We start from the raw sequence: 16,932 nt of genomic DNA on the forward strand, positions 1-16,932 counted from the left end.
GGGGTTGTCAACAAAGCTTTATTTCAAAAGAAGGTATTTTAGGATATCTCTTGAAAAAAAAAAATTGAAAAATCTATTAATTACATTTCTTCATTTAAATTACCTGTATCTTTAGTAACTAATTAAGTTAGAAACGATCGTTGTATACCTTAAAAATGCGGTATTAATATATGATAATATTTATGATTTAGTATAGGGGATCGAAAAAAATGAATTCGTGTGCAAAAAAATGGTACAACGAAGTTTCCATGGCATCTTTGAATGTTTTGAATAAAACAATGACTGGGTTGATATTTATATCATGTAATATTATAATAGCAATTTTATATAGTATCAAAAAGAAAGAAAAATAGAGAAAGGGGAAAAAATTCGGAGGAAATTCAAATTTGTTTTGGACTTAGAACTCCATCGATTCCATCAGATTCATGATTTTGGGATTATTTACGTATTTCATCAAATTAGCTGGATTCTGTTTCAAATCCTCAATGGCGGCAGCAACTTCCGGATCCTGTTAAGTACAGAAGATATACTTCCGGTATGGAACTAACTTCCAGGACGTAAGAGAAAAATCAACGACGAGCGAAAAACCGGAACCGATAATGCCAAGGCAAGCAAATAAAAAGGCAACAATGGTGCCAGTGGATTTGTGCAAAACCAGGTAAAATACTTAAGAATACAAGCCACAAGGCGGGATTTTAGGAAGTACACCAATAAAAAAGGAATACGACAAAGGCATTGCTCGACACATTGCGAATAACCTTTGAAAACCAAAGTTAGCGTGGAAACATTCAAGGAATAGGATTCTACAAGTTACTACCTACGTCCATAAAGGTAAACGCAGATACATGCTACACCATTTTCAGATGGAACTACTTGTTAATTACGTAATATTTGTGTATGTAAGGAAGGATTAAGCCCAAGTAAGCGAGGCATATGATCAAACAACAAATGATAACGCGGCTCATGGGTGTAAGGTTATAATTGTGATAACCCGTGGCACGGGATTTCAAGTACAAGTACAAGTGTTACTATGAGCAAATAAATCCAAACCAATGCCTGCAGCGAATGTACCGCTCAAACGCAGGCTAAAGGTAAGTGCCTACCAATGTTTTAGCATAGTGTTAGGTCATGGTAAGGGGTAATAAGCCAAGGTGCAACAAAACCCAGTGTAAATAAAATATTACGCAATAAGCGCAAAGCGTCGCAATTGCTGGAATAACATCAAACCACCAAACTGTATACAACATTCGCATAAACCAGTGCAAAATATCAAAGAGATTCAATGCAAGGTATGTCTCATTTCCCTCACAAAATATAAATAAATAAAGGCCGAACTTATACGAAAAGGGTTCTACAGTCAAGTGAACCCTTTTCGTGAAATTCCGGCCCAGGTGTAAAAAAGTGCGCACCCATTTGGTGTCTAACTCTGTGTCTTACCTTGCCGCAGGCTTCGATGACTTGGGGACTCTTGAGGAACTGGTCGAATTGGGCTTTGATTTCTTCTCGATTTTCGGGGCTGAATCCAGCTGGCATTTGAAATCCACCGGGCATTCCAGGCATTCCTCCGGGCATACCAGGCATTCCACCAGGGGGCATTTGGAAACCGGGGTTAGCTTGGGCTTCTTTGGCGGCTTTTTCACGGGCCTCTTTAGCTTTCCTCAATCTTTCTTCGCGTTCCTTCAACTCCTTTTGTTCACGTTTACGTTCGTATTTGCGCCTGTGTTCCTGGATCTTTTTGGCCTGTCAAAAAATAACATAAATATGGTCAAATTTTTTTAAGACTTATGATTTTTAATATTCAAGCGTAATTCAAAGCCACTATTTCAGATCTCTTAAACACAACCTTATGAATTTAGCTCTACAGTATAATCTACTTCCCTCGAGCCAGGGGTTAAATCAAAAGCCCCTCTATACGAGGGTTCGGGCAACCTTTGGAAAAACCATTTCCACGATATTTCGAAGTGTAAGTAAGTAAGACCACCTTAGGCCTACCAGTCTCAATCTGATCTAAGTGATTACAACGGGACTTTATTTTAGTCCAGATAAGCCTAAATTTCACTACAAAATTAAAATGTCTCCGAAAGTGAGCCGAATTTTTGTCAACTTATTTTCCTGATATTTCAGGTCTGTTCGAACCCTGTATAAAAAGTTAAGGGTCTATTTTAGGACCTGATTTCGAATACTGACAACAGTAAAAGTGAAAAGCATAGGAAAAATACTTTTATTAACCCATTATAATTACATATCAAAAACAATCAAAGTCACTGCGACACAAAACCCTAACCCAGAAGTTTCCATTCGTTGGCAAATTTTCTTTGGTGACAGAATGCTTGATACGAAACGCAATATTCGGCAAACGGGGCCAAAATAACTCTCAATCAAGCAGGCAAAGACACGCTATTCCCCCCTTTGTTTGTACCCCTACATGACGTCACTTTTTGGCAAACAACGGGATTGGAATTTTTCAAACTTTCTTCCTCCCGAGGTAAGAAGGAACTAAAAGCAGAAACCTTCGAGACTAGACTGTCTTTTCCCCCAACCAGAGAAATGCCACACGAAAAAAATATATCGTAAATCTGGCTTTGCTGGAATGTCTTCTAAAACCATATGTAAAAGACTTAAGACCAGCTACTACTAGTCTTTAACATTAAGAGAACATCCAGAAGACAAGTAGAAAGAAAAATGTTCCATTGGCCCTGTCCTCTATTTCTTGGAAGAATTTTACTAAATCAGCTTTAAGAGCTTTTCCGGTTAAGAAAAAAAATAGTAAAACCCACTTGGAAGCGTTTTACTCCATCCAAGCTCTGAACAAATATCTTCGAACTGTGTCCCATAACTTCCATTGTAAATCTGGATTTTTCAATAAGCATGCTTGAAAACCCAAGGAGTCAATTGGCACTCGCCATATGATAGAACATAGGCCTCTCTATAGTTCGTTATTATTTGAATACCATGTTTACTGAACAACTTTTATAGTTCAATGAAAAACCTATTTGAAGGCAAGACGTTTGATTCTATAGTGTACTGTATACCTAGATAACGTTTAAAATTCAATAGGAAAATTGAACTGCCTTGATCAGAGGATGTGTCATTACCGTGCGATGTTTGAAATTGCTACTTAAAACAGTGTATCTGATCCGCTATATATCCCTTTCCCCATTCTACTCGCTTTGAGATAACATCTCCCCCTGTAACCAGTAACCAAATTTAACTTCAAAGAAGTCAAGAAGAAAGAAAGGCTCTGGTACACTACGACCAAGTCCTTAATTACTCAGTTAACTACCTTTTAATTACTAATTACGTTTCTCACTCCAGTAACCATCGCAAAAGGTACCGTGCGTCAGTAATTCAGTATCTCACTCGACTTAGGTCTACCAGACTCTCGGGTAGACATTGTAGCAGCATCAAAGTGTCCAGCGTCTGCTGTCACTGAGGGCAAACGCCGCGTTAATCCGTCCCAAAACGTGCATGGTACAAAATTAACTTCCTTAGTCGAGTCCGATGTATAAAAAACCAAGTTGAATCACGGTTATATTGCCAAAAAACTTTGTACGGTGGTTTAAAAAAAATTCTCGCCTCTTTGCAAAGGCCTGGGAAATAATCTGGCAATGGTCCCAGGAACGTCTCAAAGCGGTTAAGTCTTTCCATTCGGTCGGTGGCGTTGGGAGTACTTGCGTAGCTCAAAGAGGCCATCACGTATCGTAGAGGGCGCGTGCAACGGATACCGGCTTTTTTTCCTTTCGCGCCCACGAGCACATAGGACGGGCCAGGAAGCCCAACTGCCTTCCGCGGTAGGGCCAAGATGGCCAAGTGTGGTGTTAGCTGGTGTGTCCTCGGTTTATTGAGTGTAATCGCATTATTAGCTAATAACGCTAACGCTGGTAAGTCGAAACTCTAATTACGTCCTAAAATACTCCTCAATTTTTCCTTATTTTAACATTAAAACTGTTTTAACAACAAAGTTGTCTTTCCTTAACCATAAACGCGGTATGGATAGGTGGTCCTTGTGTGTTGGTTAAAATTCACGGTTTCAACCTATTTCGATTACTTTTTAACATTCCATTATTGTTCTTTGTACAATTTAACTAAGAATAAAATAGGCTTAGCTATAAAAAATGTAAGGAGTTGGCTTGAAGATAGGAGCGAAATTCAACACCTTTTTTGATCACGTTCCCCAAGGTCTAAGGACACCCGAGTCTTAGGGAAGGGCTCGAAATTCTTGTAAACCTAACATCTGAGAGCTCAGCAAGATCTAGGTTAAACCAAAACGGGCAACCTATATATATATTCAAGACGTTAAGCTACTGAGAGAGGATCAAATCTATTCATAATGTCCCACCTCTCAGTGTCTGAGCTAAAAGCCACCGTAGTTTTTGTACATGGAAGTCTATTTTTAATATAGGCACATCTGTGGTGTGTTATTCCAAGGTAACTAATCCCAAACTATTAAAAAAAAATATATATATAAAAAAGCCACAATGTAACTTTAAAGTTAGGGCTAATTGGTAGGTGACTCCAGCGATGTTTGCGTTGCCAAAATTTTTACGTGGTTTTTGAGAGGAGAAATTATCATAATTTTTCTAGAACTCCGACAAGATATTTATTTATAGAAGATGACCTCAAACTAACGGGACATTTTTTTAGGGTATAGAAGCGTATGTCCCAATTGGTCCAAAGTGAATTAAGTAACCTAAACATATATTGAATAAGTTTAAAACAAAATATAGCCTTAGTTTTAGTCCAGGGTGTTGTCGAGATAGGGTGAAAATTAATTCTAGAAAAAAAAAAGCCGGTTGTGTTTTTGAAAAAGCATCTTCCCAGTTTAGGCACGAAGACCGCGAACGCCAGAGAAAGTTAGGGTTGGTTATTTTTAGATCCAACTGCATGAAGACCAGCTTTTGCTGCCAAGAGACCAAGAGAGCGGTAGCTAAGAGAATCCTCCTTTTTTCTTAGGAGCCAAGATGCGTATTAGTAGTACAAACGAGAGCTAAGCGATCTTGAATATTGTCGCTGTTGCTAAAACCACACACTGAGAACTTAACTTCCAAGTTAGCCTACAAAGACAAGGCCTACTACATTCTTCAGAAGTGATTTGTTAGTTCTAAAACCAATTAATATTTAATGTATTTGCAATAAAAATGGGGTCGTAGATATGTGTCTCACTAACATGATTAAAAAGTTAAGTTTAACATCAGCGTAGTTACAAATTGTTTAGTCTCAATTTGTTAGTTGAGTCTTTGGGGCAGAACGTCTTTTAAAAACGCTGAAGAAAACTAGATCTTCCTTTCCGAAATAAAACATCTTGGCAAAACAAACGAGTCGCTAACTGCGCTAGTTCCGACGACTCTTTTCAGCTAATACACTTGTTACCAAAATCCTACACCATCCAGTTTTATTTTTAAAATGAATTTACGACCATCACAGATGCTCCTACCCTAGTTCTGCTTATAAAAACCCAAGGACGAAGTGGGTGGTGTAAAAAAATCAAGACGCCCCAACAAAATCCTAGTTTCATTCACTAACAACAACGACATCTCAATTTCAAAAAGTGTTTTGTTACGACTAAATGTTTCGTGACCATTTCTTTGTCCAGAACAAGGTCCAACCGTAAACGAATGCCGAGTGCACGTGGAAGCCGCTTTGAAACAATACTGGACAGGATCGCCCGCCCAGAGTCAGGCCGTTCCGCGTAGCTCATCGGCGGAAGATGACAAAGCAAAAGAAGAGGCTGACGATCCTCCGGTGCCTGCGGAGTCATCAACTCCCGAGTCAGGCAGCGATGGAGGAGACGAAGCCCCGGCGGAACCCGAGGAACTAACGCAAGACGAACAACCCGAACAAGACAAGTATGCCACGTATAACTATGGATTGTAGTCTGTTACTAATTAGTCGTTTAAGGCAAGCGGATACCGACAATGATGGCTCGGACGATGATGAACATGGTCAAGAAGCGGCCGAGCATGATGACACTGACGATGATGACGACGAACACGAAACTGGAAATGAGACCGGTGACGATACTGATGGTAAACCTGACGAAGTGAAAGAAGGTGGTCAGGAACAGGAGGAGGAAACGACCCAAGACGATAATAAAAGCGACGATGAGGATGAGGGTCCACAAGAAGGTACTGAAGAGGCTACTGCTGAGGGAGATTCTCCCACTTCTGAGGCGGTGGATGACGACGAAGGCACCACTGATGATGAGGCCACGACCGAAGAGGTAATACAAACACCACGTTCCACCGTATAATGTACTTAATTTGTTTGGTCCCTTAATTCTGGTTGCAAGAGTGTCCTCTCAGAAGATGCTACTGGTGCTGGAGTGGAATCGGAACTTCCTGAATCCGAACCATCGACTGAGCAGTCCGAGAGTCAGGCTGAGGAATCAGCCAAAGACGACGGTGAAGAAACGGAAGCGGACGAACCTCAAGTAACCGATGACACCACTGAGGACACCAAGGAAACAACCGAAGACGAGACCACCGCTGACGTCCAAGACGAGAGTCAAGAGGGCGACAGTGATGGTGAGAGTGACGGAGAGGACGATGAAACAGGAGTGGCCGAAGTGGAATTGGGAGGCGATATTGACGATGACGACGAAGACGAGATTCCGACTAAGGTACTCGTCATTCGAACCAGGCAGCATATCGATGACATTCTTGGATTGGACGATATCGGAACCGAAACGGACAAAGATGAGGATTGGTTGGTCACTTCCACTCTCAAAGAGTTGAAGAAGAATTACGATCAGGCCATCAAACCCATGGAGGGCTTGTACAAGTTCAAGGACATCAGCAACAGGGTTCTTGGAGGTTCGTACACACAGCTCTTGATAATGGCGTGTTATTTTGCTTCAAATATTGGAGCGTGCTGAACAATTAATTTGTTTAATTCTAGATGCGGAGGTTTTCGGCAAACCCACCATATTATTCTTGGGTCCATGGAGTTCCGGTAAAAGTAGCATTATCAACTATCTTTTGGGGGTGGAAAGAACCCCCTCAGCCCTTAGGACTGGTAATTACATAGAATTTCAATTAAAAGGATCACCTCGATCCAAAATAGGTGCAGAAATGTTTTGATTTACATTATAGGCCCCGAACCAACTGATACCAAGTTTACCGTGGTAACCTACGGTGAAAAGCACCAGGTGGTCAGCGGTACCGAAATGGCGGCCGATTGGCCCTACTCGACTGTTCAGAAATTCGGACAAGGATTTTTGGAACATTTCCGCGGCATTAAGATGCCCCACAGGCTTCTCCAAAAGGTTTGACATTAGAAACTGGCTTAAGGACCGTGAAAGTAAACATCCCCTTGAATAGGTAACATTGGTGGACACTCCTGGAATCATGGAAACCAAAAAACCCCAGGACAAGGGATACCCCTTCAACGAAGCTTTCCAATGGTTTATTGACCGCGCAGACGCTATTTACATTGTCTTCGACCCAACCAAGTTGGAGATTGGAAACGAGTTGGAAGCTGTTCTGGACCAACTTAAAGGTCGTGAAGCTCAAATTAGATTTATCTTGAATAAAGCCGACGCTATCCGTCGTCGTGACGTCATGAGGATTACTGGCCAGCTTTTCTGGAACTTATCACCTATGTTAGGCAGCTCTGAAGCACCAGTTATCTACACCGTGTCCTTGATTACAAAGCCCTTCCATCCAGGTACGTTAAAAACCCTCTTGAACACAATGCCATCGTCATGACAACGTTGAACTTTCTAGGTTCCCCGGCTAAATTCTTAATGGAACAGGAGAAGGCTTTACTCCACGACATCAAATTCACCATGGACAAGCGAGTTGAGAACCGCATCTCGTACGCCCGACGTCACGCCGTTCGTGTCCGCAACCACGCCAAGATGGTCGATTGTTACTTAGCCACGTACTTCCGTCATAAGTCAATCTTCAGCAACCGCAAGGAAGTGGCCTCGTCTATAACCGAAAACCCGAACCAATACGGCATTTACGCCGGCCTCAGCGCCCTAACCAACGTCAGCCGTTACGACCTGCCCGACCCGGAAGTCTACCGCGACTTTTTCCGATTGAATCCTTTGTACGACTTCGCGCCTCTATCCGCCACTTGCAGCTATTTCAAGGGATGTCCTTTGGATAAATTGGATTTGGCAATCGCCTACGATTTACCAGAGTTGCTCGGCAAATACAAGAAGCGAACGAAAATTCAACCGTCCGAATGGGATGATGAAAAGGGCAGATGAAGAACCAAAATTGAATTAGGACAACCCCAGATAAAACACACACATCAAGATGACGCGTTACGTTGAATACCACACCAAAAAATATCCCATAAACTAAATTTTTCAAAATTGAAGAAAAAGAAATATAACCCTGGATTAATTTAAAATTACTTAATTACTTAAATAGTTCCGCGATTTGGTTTATAACAATTTCCAAACCAACTCGCCATTGTGTGATCCGTTTACATCATTTGAATGAAACTTTTTTAATTTTTTTTTTGGAAAGTGCGTCACGGATACGTCAGCGCCTTACCATCACTAGCGGACGTATATTTTTTTGGATATTTTTTGATCAAACGTCTTCGTTTCAAGTACCACGTGACCTCGTGTTGTCAGTTAAAATCGTGCACTCTAATTGGACAGTTTTTAAAGTCTAAAAACTTGACTAAACCACCAAAATAATAAAAAGTACCCAACGCGTCTTACAGGACAACGTCTACCGGAAGTGGAGTGTTTCGAGTCGAGAGGATCAAAACCGGAAGAGATGGACGAACAACCACAAAAATGGTTTATAAAAACTCCCCGATGGACGTAGTCGTTTAAGTTGTCCAATTTATTTCAAATTTTCGTTGTTTTTTTTCTTCTTGTGGTTCATTAATTAAGGAGACATTCCTCCGAAATTAAAGACTTTTAACTGACAACATGAGAGTACTCGCGAGGAATTTCAATTAATAATTAAAACCAACTAATGATTTAGAATTAAAATTGGAGGCAATTTTTAACCTTAAATTATTAATTACTTTGTAGATAAAAACACTTAAAAAATAGATGTTTTTAAAAAGTTAATTTCTCTTTTTTTTCTCCTGGCTATTGTATTTACATTATAATCTTGTAAATACGAAAGTTTGTTTAAAAATAATAAAATTGGACAGCGTTGGAAATGTGGCTTCATTTTACCAGAAGTATATATAATACTTCTCTTCGAGAGAAGTGTGTCACAAAGTAAGCGGGGTAGTTGTAACATGATTCTACCCAACATAATTTTACATTTGGAGTGCTCAAGGTTACTAAACCGATAAATAGTTCCCTTCATCATTACTCTATTAGCGCTTAACTATTTGCCAAGGCGCATGCGCTTGTGCGTTTTTGTCCCACGTCAAGACAATCCAGGTTTGTGGGTTGATTGCTGAGGATTTAGTACCAAACAGTTACAGAATTCACCCTAGCATGGTGCGATGCCCATTTTAAGTTCGATAAGCGGGAGCGCAAACAAAAAGGTCTCCCTCGCCTGGGAAGAATCACGTTACATAACTAAAGTATTAAGAGGATACATAGTGTCATCCTTCTTCTATTATCCCCTTCTGATTTTACGCAAAAAATTTCAATGTCTATCACGATATAGTTTTTCGGAATATTTCATAATTCCTTGACGAACTAAATCAGATACGTTTGTGCGGATAACCACAAATTAAAATGTTGATTGCGATACAGTTAAAAGTAAATTAAACCAAAAATTATAAAATCGCGAAAAGTGTTATAGTTTGGATTGACGGAAAAATTTCATAAAAAGCACATTTTTGACTCGAAATCGCCCAAAGAGCATCCCCCTAGTTAATTTCTACCAGACACTGTATAATAACTTTGAACTTAATTTACTTTTGATAAGGATATTTATCCGTATAAACAGTTAAACCCGAACTAAGATCTAAGAGTTGAAATTTCAAGTACCTTAGCATAAGAAATTAAACCGAGAGCCTCGCAACAGACTAAAAAGATATGAAAATTAATGGGGAAAACGATAAGGGGGGGAATAAATTTCCAACGCTTTAACAATACATTTTCCTGGCGGTTTCTACTTTTTATACAGCTATCGATCGACAGAGCGTTACGTAGTGTGCATGGATGCAGTCTAGTCTAGTCTAAAGATTATTAAAGGCCGAAGCCGGCAACGTTACGCATTACAAAACTAAGCCTTTTAAACAGATACGCCGGTTCTGACGTACTAATCAAGGTTTTTTCCGTTTAAAAATTAAAAGATTTAGTTCAGTTTTACTTTGATTATCATTAAAATCACTGGCGAAACCATTTTATAATAAAAAGGATCATGCGAGTAACCGCGATTATAGTGTTTCTCTGCTTATTTTTAAGCGTATTATCGTTGGATACAATTAAAAAAGATAATGGTAAGTGAATATTTTCAATTTCTGTGTACCAAATGAGGAAATAAGCTTTGTAAAATATCAATTTTCGTTGAGAACTAAAACTAACCTTGAGAATTACTCGTCAACCAAGCCCCTAATTGTGATTACCTGATAAATACAACTTCCCTTTAAATCAAAGCTTTGAAAATATACGTCATAAACCAACTCTGGATGGTAATAACACTAGAATATCGAAAATAAACCAACTAAGGGTGTGACAGACAGCCCAACTTGTACCCTATGAAACTAAAATGTTGTGTTGGGTTATTTCAGACAATAGACAAATTCGGATATTACAAACAGAGAAACCAACACACAGGGGCGAGACCGCCATTGGGGTATTCTCCCTGGCGCCAAGAAGCAACGCCAGACGGAGTTCACTACAACAGGCGGGAGGCAAACCAACTCGCACTGCCTCTGGTGTTGCTCCTTGGCGCGAGGGAGAATACCCCAATGGTGGTCTCGCCCCTGTGTGTTACAACGAATTTGTCTATGGTGGCAAAAAAATGTCCTATTACTCTAAACATAGTATTTCATATTTTGCAGAAGTGAAGCCTAAAAAAGTGAAACCAACCGAACCACCCCCACCATTATCAGAGGACAATGTTAAAAAAACAGAAACTTCGTGGAATTCACGTCCATTTAACCGTAGATCTCGCAAACATTTGGATCAATCTTTTCACCTACAAAGCCCCATGGACAAAAACCATAATGATCTGAATGGTATCATCGTGGAACGATTAAAAACAATTTACCAACAAAGTGTCAAACCATTAGAAGAAGCTTACAAGTTTAAGGACGTAACCCATTACAGTTTCTCGGGTAAAGTATATGTTATTAATAAGTTAACAAAACTTGTTAATTAATGGGCCTTTAATTAATTGGTGTCGTTAAACAGAAGGTGATATCTACGCTCAACCCAAAATTACATTCATTGGACCATGGAGTACGGGGAAGACTTCAATGATTAACTATCTTTTAGGAATTGAGGATGAACCTAATGCTTTAGCTTCGGGTAAATTTGGCGTCTTTATAATTCATTCAGGGGTTTCACACTTTGCCAAAACTTCTTATTGATATTAGCAACAGTCTCTTAAAGAATGTCTTACAAAATTGGGTTTACTAAAGTACTCTAAATGCTCAATTTAATTTCAAACTAAAGTCCACTTGAGCACAGTAATCTCGAAAAACCTTCACCTACAGTAATAGTGTGAAGTCCCTGATGTTACTAAAACTAAACTAAAAATAGTATAACCATCAGTTAATCCCAATTAATTTTTATTAAACCCATTAAGTCCTTAGAATTATTTTGTCTAATTTTAGCTAACAGGCGCACTAAAGGTACTTAGTAACTAACTTTAACCCAAAAATAAAAAAAAACGTAACTGGAAAACCAGAAATGAAAAATGCATGACGATGATTTGAAATCATCGAATATAAAACGATTTATCTAAAACGTAAGATCATTTCTTCCAAACAGGAGCCGTACCAACAACAACCGATTTCACAATTCTAGTTCACGGTGACGACTACAAAACTATCGATGGCATGGTACTTGAACTTGAGAGTTCGTATTCCCATCTCAAAAAATTCGGTCACAGATTTTTGGAAAAGTTGAAAACCGTAAAACTTCCCAGTAGCTTTTTACAAAAGGTAGTACACTCCCGATATTAATCTCAATTTCAATATCAGATAAAAATGTAGCTGATAAAATTGCGTATTTTTAGGTCACAGTCATAGATACCCCAGGAATAATTGAAAACCAAAAACAAAGAGAACGTGGATACCCTTTCAACGACGTTTGCCAATGGTTTATGTCACATTCCGAAGTCATAATTGTCATATTCGACCCCTCAAAATTAGACGTGGGTGTAGAATTGGAACAATTATTTAAACACCTGAAAGGCTACGAACCCAAGGTAATTTTCCTAATAGAGCTATCTCAGTTGTGACGTCAGTGCCTAGGTAAAACGTCACTGGCTTAGCTTTGGCAGTGGGCGACCATGTTTGGTACCACTTCGGTTCTACGGGCAAATAGCATGGGTGACGTCACACTAAGGCTTCTGAGATAGCTCTATGGACCTTTTCAAATTAGCCTATTAAGTTCAATTAACGATGAATTTGATCTACAGGTTAGGATAATTCTGAACAAAGCCGATACTCTAGAACACCAAGAACTAATGAAAGTCTACGGAGCCCTATTTTGGAATCTATCTCCATTAATAAACGTAACTGAACCACCTAGAGTTTACGTCGGTTCATTCTGGTCACGTGATTTCAACCCTGAATCCTCAAACAGCCACGATTTTTTCAAACAAGAAGAAATAAGTCTCCTAAAAGATTTATACGAAGAAGTCGCTAATGCCATTGAAAACAAAATTGTCGCGTTACGTCAACACGCATTATACGTTCGAAACCACGCGATACTAGTCGACCATTTCCTAAACACTTTGTACCGCAAGAAATCAATTTTCAAGAATACCCAAGAAGTAGCTGACGAGATAACTTCTAAACCGGAAGCTCATATATCACTCAAAGCAATATCAGCTCAAAAGGACGTCAGTATTCACGATTTCTTCGATTTGAAAAAATACACCGGATTTTTCGAAAGTCACCAGTTAACTACGTTCAAGTACCTCAAAGATTATTGCGGATATATCAGTTCCTGTTACTTGGATCAACTAAACAGGGCCATCAATACCGAACTGCCAGAACTACTTAAGCAACTACACGAAGTCAGGGGAAAATCGAAGAAATCAAAAGCAGCTGATAGAGAAGATCTCTAATCATTCAGAAACGCCGCTAATTATTTGTTAACTAAATATAATTATCATTCTTCGTTGAAAACCTTTCCCTGGGGTCTAAAACTTAATGAAATAAATTGCGTGATAAACTATTAAATTTATCCTAAAATGTTTCGATATTTTAAGTAAATATCATTGAGTGCCAATTAAATAGTTACGAATGGTGCTAACTGTATGAAGTTCATATATAGATTATGAATTATATCGGGATTTAAATGAAATATAATGGCTGAAAGTGTCAACCTCGTATCTCTTGAAATTAAACTGAGTGTGTTATAACGATATGTATGACACTTCCTACACTTCGTAATGCTAGAGATTTACACCTTGAGCTAGTTCGAGAACGACAAGCGAGAATTTAAGTACTACACTCGGTTAATTTTTCAGTCCATCTTTCTATTTAGTCTGTAGTAAGCCTTCGGACAGCACCTCACCAGGCATCGTTTAAGGAGAATTTACGACCTACGTCACTTCGTGACAAACTTATAGACTAGTGTCCTTAGAAATCGGGCGTAGACTATGTATCCCTCCCTTAGTCGCCTTCTCGTAAGAGGGGATACTGTGCACGCCTATTAGAGGGGGGGATGACACTGAGCTAAGAGATAGAAGGGTATGACTTTTTCATACGTAGTACCAGAAGTATATAATACTTTTCTTCGAGAGAAGTGTACCAGAAAGCGGGGTAAGTGTAACGTCACTCTTCCCAACATCGGATCATTTAGAGCAAGGTTACTAAACCGAATCACATACGCGATAAATAGTTCCCTCATCATTACTCTATTAGCGTTTAAATATTTGGCAAGACGCGCTTGTGCATTTTTGTCCCACGTCAAGACGAAGTTTGTGGGATGATTGCTGGGGATTTAGTGCCAAACATTTATAGAATTCACCTTACTGTACGATGGCCATTTGTAATTTGATGAGCGGGAAAGCAAACTAAAAGGGTGAGCTTGGGAATAATGACGTTACATAACTAAAGCATAAAGAGGATACAGAGTGTCATCCTTCTTCTATTATCCGCTTCTGGTAGTACTGACACTATTCTATAGAATGTATCTTATGAACTTATGGTTAAACCTACTTGCATAGAGAAAACTTGCGGGTTTCCCCTCAATAACAAATTTAGCCATAATAATAATAAGTCAAAGTCAATATTCAGCCATAATAACAAAGCAAAGATAATATTCAGGCTTCAATGGCTCATACCAAATTTCTTAGATTAGCTACACTGAGCACAAAATACTCTCCGCTCAATTTCGGTAGAGAAGGGCGGGGGATTGAATTGTGTATCCTCAACGCGTTGGAGCAATTTTGTAAGACAGAATACTATTTGATCCCAGAAGGATGGATATCACCATATCACTAAGGTAAGATGACCTTCCCATATATGGGGAAGAAATTACTCAATGCACTAGTGGTCGGTAGAGAGGGGTGTAGACTGTGTATGCCCCCATCTAGGGCTCTAGGCGCGTTCTTATAAGAGGGGATACTGTAGGCGCCCAGTATAAGAAATATAAGAGTATGACGTTTGCATACGTAGTACCACTGCCACTACTCTATATATCAGTTTCTGATCAACTCTTATATATCAGAGAGAATTTAGAAGGGGAGTGGAAGGCCCCCCCCTTTGACTCTATTAAACGTGATGACGCCCAAACAAGATGTCGCGTTGAGCTTTTTAGGGTAGGCGAGTTTCCAGTCACATGTTCTAAAATCTCTCTGTTACAAACGCATCATACCGGAAATCGACCTGCCTAGATAACGTTTAGCAGACGACGTTGCGCTACATTCCAAACGACCCCTTCAACTCCCCTTCTTAATTCTCTCTGTATATATTGAGATACAATAACACTCCCTGATATTTTACAAAATAAGCCACATTTAGAGCCAAATGACGTCATTTATAAACACAATTCACAGGGCCACGTGAGAGTGACATGTCACTTTAACCCTTCAGTAGAAACCCTCCCCCCGCTACCCCCCCCCTTTTCACCTCCACCAGAAAATATGGTAAAACAAGACTTACATTAGGTGTTACTTCTTTCAACCAATCATTGGCATCATCGGAATAATCAATTTTGAGCGAATTAGCCAAATCCAAAGCCGCTTCTTCCCATTTTCCCAAAAGTTGGTTAGCTCTACCACGACACTTGTAAGCCAATGCTGAATCTGGGTTTAAAGTAAGAGCCTTGTCACAATCACGAATAGCAGCCACTGGCTTCTGTTGTTTGATGAGAACACTATGGAAAAAGAAGGGAAAAAAAGGGAAAAATGTTGAGGTTAACAAATAAAAAACACTAGAAAGTTTATCGAACAGTGTTAAATGTTGAGGTTAACAAATAAAAAACTAGTACTAGAAAGTTTATCGAACAGTGTTAAATGTTGAGGTTAACAGATAAAAAACACTAGAAAGTTTATCGAACAGTGTTAAATATTGAGGTTAACAAATAAAAAACACTAGAAAGTTTATCGAACAGTGTTAAATGTTAATTAGAAAACATAATAATAATTACCCAGCACGTTTGGCATATAATGGGGCACTTTGAGGATTTTTTTGTATAGCTTCTGTGAACAATTGTAATGCTTCATCAAGTTTGCCTTCACTCAGAGCTTCTTGACCTTGACCTCGTTTTTCAGCAGATTCTTCCATCATTTCTTCAGTGACTTCGATAGAATCATCACCAAAAGGAAGAGGTTCGGTTTCATCAGCCTCAATCACTCCAGCGTTATCTAATTCAACTTCACTCTCTTCGCTGCTTTCAACTTCTTCTACATTGGGTTCATCTTCCTCCATTTTTGGCTCAGCAGCCCTTGGTTCGAATATTTGTGGTTCCTCATCTTCAGCTGGAGCCTTAAATGTTGGAGCGGGGATTCTAGCACCCAAACTGTAAATAGATCAAATGGGTAGACACTAACAATTAGGGACTAGTTAAAAGAACTAGATTTATAGCTACAAAACTGGATCTTTCTAAATAATTAAGTGATAAAGACGTTAATTTAACATACCTAACGAGATAGTTCTTGAAGAATTTAAGCTCTGGGATATGTAAGATTGCTGGGTTATCTCGGCAAACACTTATGAAAGTTTCAAGTTGCTCCAGTTGAGCTTTGTTTAATCCAGACATCTTTACAGTTTATTCTGAAACGAAATTAATTATATTTTGATTAATATTCGGCCATAAATTAATATTACTGCTTAATTTAATATGATGAATTTGACGGACAATATTAAGGTACCCCCTGCTTTTGGCCTAAAGGGAACCTGCCCAAACCCAAAGTGATATCTTAGAAAAGTGCAAATTCACGGTATTTCTTCAGAACAAAGAATTTGTCCACAAATAATATGGTTAGGTTTAACATCATGCATAATCATAATCAAATGACAATTTATCTTTTCTGGAAAATTTTAACTAAATATACGTTTTTTACCTTCGAAAGTTTGAATTTGAGTTTTCAACGAAAGCCAAGGCACGAAAACAGGCTATTAACGCGGCACGCACAAACCACAAACCCGCACAGGCGAAAAGACTCGAACAGACTGCACCGGGTACCACCGTACCAGTCAAAAGTTGCAACCTTCAGAAGTTCAGAGAAAATAGTAGAAAAACCGCGAAAAAACCGTCATCTCATTGGCTATTATCATATTATCATAGAGCGACTAAGAGAGCGTTCAAGGCTATGAAACAAGTAACCCGAACTATTTCCTCGGTATTGTTTTCGTTGCTTGCTTATT

The 16,932-nt window shown here is 39.1% G+C and overlaps 3 protein-coding genes across 3 annotated transcripts; 2 read left to right on the top strand and 1 right to left on the bottom strand.

The window, feature by feature from the left end:
• Positions 1–4: 4 nt before the first annotated feature.
• On the bottom strand, positions 5–16,782 carry LOC149654044 (putative protein FAM10A4). The gene is made up of 6 exons (XM_089845423.1): positions 16,629–16,782; positions 16,206–16,338; positions 15,713–16,084; positions 15,226–15,439; positions 1,438–1,740; positions 5–508 (listed from the first exon to the last, which is right to left on the bottom strand). Exons 2-6 carry the CDS (start codon positions 16,322–16,324, stop codon positions 398–400), a joined length of 1,119 nt encoding a protein of 372 aa, XP_089701549.1. The 5' UTR covers positions 16,325–16,338; positions 16,629–16,782; the 3' UTR covers positions 5–397.
• Positions 3,740–8,274, top strand: LOC149654045 (sarcalumenin-like). The gene is made up of 8 exons (XM_089845410.1): positions 3,740–3,881; positions 5,594–5,846; positions 5,899–6,220; positions 6,290–6,812; positions 6,898–7,014; positions 7,092–7,264; positions 7,320–7,665; positions 7,725–8,274. The coding sequence occupies exons 1-8, from the start codon at positions 3,803–3,805 to the stop codon at positions 8,213–8,215; spliced, it is 2,304 nt and encodes a 767-aa protein (XP_089701536.1). The 5' UTR covers positions 3,740–3,802; the 3' UTR covers positions 8,216–8,274.
• Positions 9,960–13,603, top strand: LOC149654046 (sarcalumenin-like). The gene is made up of 6 exons (XM_089845421.1): positions 9,960–10,377; positions 10,942–11,217; positions 11,294–11,410; positions 11,876–12,048; positions 12,123–12,314; positions 12,528–13,603. The coding sequence occupies exons 1-6, from the start codon at positions 10,299–10,301 to the stop codon at positions 13,179–13,181; spliced, it is 1,491 nt and encodes a 496-aa protein (XP_089701547.1). The 5' UTR covers positions 9,960–10,298; the 3' UTR covers positions 13,182–13,603.
• Positions 16,783–16,932: the final 150 nt, after the last annotated feature.

Source organism: Phalangium opilio, unplaced genomic scaffold (assembly GCF_054372755.1).
Source record: "Phalangium opilio isolate 3A_F unplaced genomic scaffold, DU_Popi_V2 ptg000079l_1, whole genome shotgun sequence".
Classification (NCBI taxonomy): Eukaryota; Metazoa; Arthropoda; class Arachnida; order Opiliones; family Phalangiidae; genus Phalangium; species Phalangium opilio.

What these genes read in the sequence shown, in the direction of transcription:
- LOC149654045 (XM_089845410.1), top strand. Translation starts at nt 3,803, where the DNA reads ATGGCCAAGTGTGGTGTTAGCTGGTGTGTCCTCGGTTTATTGAGTGTA. An exon ending in AGCTAATAACGCTAACGCTG is followed by an intron (nt 3,882 to 5,593) that starts GTAAGTCGAAAC and finishes TTCTTTGTCCAG; the next exon opens with AACAAGGTCCAACCGTAAAC. An exon ending in CCCCTCAGCCCTTAGGACTG is followed by an intron (nt 7,015 to 7,091) that starts GTAATTACATAG and finishes TTTACATTATAG; the next exon opens with GCCCCGAACCAACTGATACC.
- LOC149654046 (XM_089845421.1), top strand. Translation starts at nt 10,299, where the DNA reads ATGCGAGTAACCGCGATTATAGTGTTTCTCTGCTTATTTTTAAGCGTA. An exon ending in CCAGTAGCTTTTTACAAAAG is followed by an intron (nt 12,049 to 12,122) that starts GTAGTACACTCC and finishes GCGTATTTTTAG; the next exon opens with GTCACAGTCATAGATACCCC. An exon ending in TGAAAGGCTACGAACCCAAG is followed by an intron (nt 12,315 to 12,527) that starts GTAATTTTCCTA and finishes TTTGATCTACAG; the next exon opens with GTTAGGATAATTCTGAACAA.
- LOC149654044 (XM_089845423.1), bottom strand. Translation starts at nt 16,324, where the DNA reads ATGTCTGGATTAAACAAAGCTCAACTGGAGCAACTTGAAACTTTCATA. An exon ending in TTATATGCCAAACGTGCTGG is followed by an intron (nt 15,440 to 15,712) that starts GTAATTATTATT and finishes CTTTTTCCATAG; the next exon opens with TGTTCTCATCAAACAACAGA. An exon ending in TCATCGAAGCCTGCGGCAAG is followed by an intron (nt 509 to 1,437) that starts GTAAGACACAGA and finishes TGTACTTAACAG; the next exon opens with GATCCGGAAGTTGCTGCCGC.